The sequence below is a fragment of the Fonticula alba genome (genome assembly GCF_000388065.1).
Source record: "Fonticula alba strain ATCC 38817 unplaced genomic scaffold supercont2.1, whole genome shotgun sequence".
Lineage (NCBI taxonomy): Eukaryota > Rotosphaerida > Fonticulaceae > Fonticula > Fonticula alba.
Genome location: NW_009242971.1, coordinates 825,379 through 830,580, shown reverse-complemented (window position 1 = coordinate 830,580; position 5,202 = coordinate 825,379). Strand labels below are relative to the sequence as shown.

At 66.9% G+C, this 5,202-nt stretch overlaps 2 protein-coding genes across 2 annotated transcripts in view; both read left to right on the top strand.

Moving 5' to 3' along the window:
* Window positions 1–4,239, top strand: part of H696_00176 (hypothetical protein) — a gene marked incomplete at its 5' end in the record, with an annotated part of 7,270 nt that extends 3,031 nt beyond the window's left edge. Inside the window, one exon of the mRNA XM_009494011.1 lies at window positions 178–4,239. Within this exon, the coding sequence (XP_009492286.1) occupies window positions 178–3,909 (3,732 nt within the window). The 3' untranslated portion in view covers window positions 3,910–4,239. The remainder of the gene's footprint in view (window positions 1–177) is intronic.
* An 826-nt stretch (window positions 4,240–5,065) lies between these two features.
* Window positions 5,066–5,202, top strand: part of H696_00175 (hypothetical protein) — a gene marked incomplete at both ends in the record, with an annotated part of 1,143 nt that continues 1,006 nt past the window's right edge. The window contains one exon of the mRNA XM_009494010.1: window positions 5,066–5,092. Coding sequence (XP_009492285.1) covers window positions 5,066–5,092 — 27 coding nt within the window. The remainder of the gene's footprint in view (window positions 5,093–5,202) is intronic.

The window sequence follows — 5,202 nt, the reverse complement described above, 5'->3', positions numbered from 1 at the left end:
CTTCCTCCTGCTCTTTCCCTCGACCTTCCTCCTGCTCTTTCCCTCGACCTTCCTCCTGCTCTTTCCCTCGACCTTCCTCCTGCTCTTTCCCTCAACCTTCCTCCTCTCAAGAGCACCTTGACCGTTCACTCACTCTGTCCTACCCTGCTCTGTCTTTTGCCTCTTCGCACCCCTCAGACACTTGTTGTCATCGGTTCTCTGGCCGAGCACGTGGGCCTCCTTCGGCGCTCGTCAATCATCAGCATCGATGATACAGCTGGCACTGACTCCCCGGCCAACATTATTGTCGACTTCGACGTGGACTCCAGTTATGGCGGCCTGTCGAGTGCCGACGAGGTAGAGCTGCTGTCGGTCAGCCGGGTGGTTCCGGACGAGGAGCCTGATGTCGGGTCGATTGGCCATGCGCTCATGGCCTCTTCGACGTCTGGCGGGGAAGCCGATGCCCCGGAGCCCATGCTGGTGCTGCTGGATGACGGCTCGCACGCCGGATCGGACAATAACCCCTCGGCTCCAGGCGGCCGGGTTGTGGACCACCCATACTCGCGGTCGGACCAGTCTTCCGATGAGTCGGGCGATTTCATCGACAGCTCTGATGCCAGTGACTCTGAGGCGGAGTCATTCATCAGCCCTGCCATTGGCATCCCGCTGTCGCAATTGGACGGCCCGGCGGCCGACGTTGCCGGTGATGGCGCCTCCCTCCTGGTGATGGAGACCATCCCCGGGTATGCGGTGGCGGTTGGTGGCCTGGGCACCGCGTCTGACGGATCGTGCGGCACCCACAACAGCGACAGTGGCGGCAGCAGCAGCAGCAGCAGCAGCGGCACCAGTGATGGTGATGAGGATGACAGCGATTCCGGCTCCGGCAGCGAGTATGACTCCTATGATTCCTATGATTCGGATGCCTCGTCCAGCGGGTCGGATTTCGATGACGATGACGACAACTACACCCAGCAGCTCCGAGCCACTGTGCTTTTGACGCCGGCCCTGGCTTCCGGATCGTCCTTCCTGCCGGAGGCCGGCGGCGCTGGCAGCTATGGGAGTTTCTCTCGGCCCGGAAGCCGGCCGAATGGGCCGCGCGGCCTTTCGGTATCGGCGGCCATCGGGGCCAAGTCCCTTGGCAGCCCGCTCCTATCGCCGGATCCCTTTGCCTCCTTCCCGGTGGACTTGGTCGGCGGGGGGGTCGGCGCTGGGGCGGATTTGGCCCGCTCCCCCAGCTTCACATATGTTGCTCCGTCGGGTGGCGTGACGCACGCCACCGCGGCGGATCTCTTCAACATTGTCCGATCCACATCGGCCGGAGCCGGGGCCGGGGGCTTCGCCTCGTCGCTGCTTCTGGCCACCGAGCCGCTTCACATGCAGGCCACTTCGCTGCCCCCGGCGGCCGGGGGTCTGGCCGGCCGGCGCAAGTCCATCTCGGCGCCGGTGTCGCCCAAGCGCATGGCGGCGGCCCTGCGTGGCCTGTCTACCACGGCGCTGGACCTGCCGCCACCTCAATCGCTGTCGACGCCACCATCGCCGGTGTCCCGGTCTCGGCGGCCCTCGGTGGTGGCCGGCATTGTGTCGCTTGCGCCGGCGGCGCTCCCCGCCGAGGGGGATGGTGGCCCGCACATTGTGCCGATCAACCCCTCCGAGGGCCCGGTGCTGGCTTCCTTGCCAGCCGCACATTCCTCCACATCCTCTTCCGGTCTCTCCTCCTCGGATATTGAGAGTGACTCCTCCTCCTCGGATGAGGCACCCATGCCGGGACCCGTGCCCGAGCCGGAGGTCCTGGCGGCGGCCGGTCCCCAGCCCTCCTCGATGGCGTCCGCGTCAGTAGTCTCCAAGGAGCCGGCCTCCGAGGCGCCGGTCCCCGAGGCGCCGGTGCCCGGGGTGCCAGCCCCTGCGCCGCCGGTTGCCAACGCCGACAAGCCCAACGACGGGGCCAAGGCCACGCCCAAGCCGAAGGCCGCCCCGAAGTCAAAGGCCCCCCCCAAGCCGAAGGCCGTCCCCAAGCCCAAAGCCACTCCCAAGCCGAAGGCGGCCGCTGCCAAGGGCAAGGCCGCCTCCAAGACCGAGGCCTCCGCGGCTTCGGTGGAGGGTGCTTCCCCTTCGGCGGCGGCCCAGACCGTCGCCTCGACCATTGTTCCTGAGCCGGTGATGGGCCCGAGTGCGGCCACTCGGGCTTCTCCACCTGCCGGTGTGTCGGCCCCGACGCCTGCGACCCTCAAACCCACTTCCAAGGAGGCCGCCGCTCTCAAGGCCGAGACAGCACCCAAGGGGCCCGGTCGTCCGCGGAAGAAGGATGCCCTTGCGCCGCCCCCTCCGGCTCTGGGCATGGTTTCCCGGCGCCCGGGCCGGCCGCCATCGGCCTCCAAGGCCGGCCGGGCCACCGGGCCCGCGGCCGCCCCGGTCGATCTGCCCGCCTCCTCCCGGGCACCCGGATCGACGCCACTTGACACATCTGCCGCTGTCCGTTCACCTCCGCCGCCCATTCAAACCTCCTCGCTTGGCTCCCCATCGTGGACCGGCTCGCCGGTTGGTGGATCATTTTCGCGCCCCGCGTCGCCCGGCGTCCCGGTTGGCGGATCCTTCGAGGCCAGCCTGACCCGGTCCATCCGGCGAGTGCTCTCGATCGACAACATGGCCGAGGCTTTCGGGCTGCTGGCCGTGGCGGTGGACCGGCATATGGCCCTGCTGCACTGGTCGGAGGAGAGTCCCAGCAACAGCCCCCCCGGGCCGGATCCTCTGCTATTGGCTGTGGCCCGAGCCAGCCAGAGCCAGCTCCTGTCACTGCACCAGTTTGTCGACACCCAGCGGCGCCTTGCTCGGCGTGCCGGCTCGCCCGCCAGTGGTGTCCTCTCTCCGGCCGGCGGCCGGTCGGTCGGCGACATTGACAGCGGCGATGAGGACCTCGACATGGAGGACAGCGCGCCCAGCGATGATGAGATTGACATCGATGCCGATGACTTCTCCGAAGCGGAGGTCCCAGTGTCACCGGTGTCGCCGGTCCCGCCGGTCCCGCCGGTCCCGCCAGTCGTGCCGGCCGTGATGGATGTTGCTGCCTCCTCGGTGGCGCGCGCCCCGGCCCGGCCGACTGGGCGTCCTGCCGGTCGGCCGGCCACGCGGCCGACCACCGCCACTCGGTCGACTGCGCGAGCGGTGTCGCCCATTCGGCGTGCTGCCAGCACGGCGGCCAATGCCCGACTGTCTCAGATGGCCGATGACCTGAGTCGCGAGGAGGCCGCCCAAATGGAGGCTGCTCGCAAGCAGGCAGCCGGTTCCCGGTCGCGCAAGGGCAGCCGAGCCCACACGCCGGATCCGACCAGCGCCGCTGGCACTGTCCCGGCCACGGTGGAGACGGCGCCGCGCTCCAGTGCCGGGCGTTCGCTCGCCGCACAGCGCTCGGCGGCCAAGGCGCGGCTGGGGGCCGAGGCTGTCGCGTCGCCCTCGCCCTCGCCGCCGGCGGTGGCTATCTTGGCAGCGCAGGTCGCCCCTCCGGAGGAGCCTGTGGCCCCGGTGCGTCTTCTCCGCCGGCCACTCCGCCGTGCTCGCGGCGAGGCGCCCGCTCCAGCGGTTGATCCACCGGTTGTCGCGGCGCCCGTGGCCGAGGCACCGGCTCCCCGAGCCTCCATCAGCCGCCGAAACGGCACGGCTGATCATGAGCCTCCGGCTCGGTCGCCCTCGGTGCCGCTCAATGAGTGCCCATATGCCGCGGCCACTGGGGCCTACCTTCAGCTGGCGCAGACTCTGGCCCTGTCGGCCTCGGCCCCGGGGTCGGATTCCCTTTCCTCCTCGGGCACCAGCAGCCCTGTTCATCGGTCGGCCTCGGCCCCGTCGCTTGTTGCCGGCAGCATGTATGCCGTCGTCGGGGCGTCGTCATCCTCTTCGGCTGCTGGCGATTATGACAGCGACATCGACATCATGGACTAGCGGCTCGGCACGGCCAACGCCGGCTCCATGTGTTGCTGGGTTCCGCGGGATTGGCCCTGCCCTGCCCTGGGCTGGGCGCCCGCGTGTTTGTGTCTTGTCCGGCACGCGCGCCCGCCCGGCTGTCCGCTTGTCCGCGCGCCCACCCACCCACACGACCACACGCATCACACGCATCACACACGACCACACACACATTGTATCATTATCATTTCGCAGGCCTGCGTGTTTTCTGCGCTGCCTCTCCCCTTCTTCTCTTTTCCCGCGCGGTGTGCATCCCAGCACTGCCGGCGGGCCTCTGTCCTTGAGTTCTCTCTCTCTCTCTCTCTCCCTCTTCCTCCCTTCGGGGCGCACCCAGCGGCTGGTACCTTCCGCAAGAAGGCGTGTCTTGCTTCCTCCTCCTCGCCTCCCCCTCTGTCCATCGACGCCAAGTCTCTTCCACCTTGCATTGGATTGCTCCACGTGCCCCACGTGCCCTCGACATTGTATATTTTCTCCCCGCTCCTTTTGTCTTCAAGCTTGGCTGGTCCGGCTTCGGCTTTTCCATCTCCTCCTCCCTCCTGTTGTCTGCCGTCTCTCGCCGCCCTGCGTCCTTGTGCGTACAGCCCGAGACTGCCTCGCTCACTGGCCTGACATGCCATGCGTGTGTATGTGTGTGTGTCTCTCTCTCTCTCTCTGCCCCCCTCCCTCCCTCCCTCCCCCCCTCTCTCTCTCTGTGTGGATGAGCATCCCGCACTTGTTTGCACAATATATACCCATAGATTCCATGTTCGGTACCTCCCTCCTTTCCCTCCTCTCTTTCTGTCACCGAGATCCGGCCACGAATTCGTCGGCTTTCACATTGCTCGCCTGGTGTGAGACCATCCCGAGGCCCAGGTGGGAAGCAAGGTGCCCTTCCTCAAGCCCCTCGACCGGGGGCAATGGGAGGTGCCCAAGCCAAGAGATGGATGGTCATGCTGTTTTCCCTGGGTGGAAGCATGCCGCTCGGCGATGATCTTTCGGACGTCCATATATGTGGCCGTTGTGGGTAGCTGGATCATGTCAGCCAGTTCTATCGGTTTCGCACGGGGGAGGGCGCGCCTTCGTGCCTTCGCTAGAGCCTGCCCAGACGGCCCAATCGCTCAAAGCCACCGGACAGAATGTCTGGCTCCTTTCGGAAATGTCTTCCCAAGACCACTTCCATGGGGTGTGCCATCCTTCGCTTCTTCGGAAGCGCGAATGTGCCTGGCGTCTTTGCGTAGAAAGGAACCGAGGATACTGGAGATTGGTGTGTGTGTGTGTGTGTGGATGGGTGGG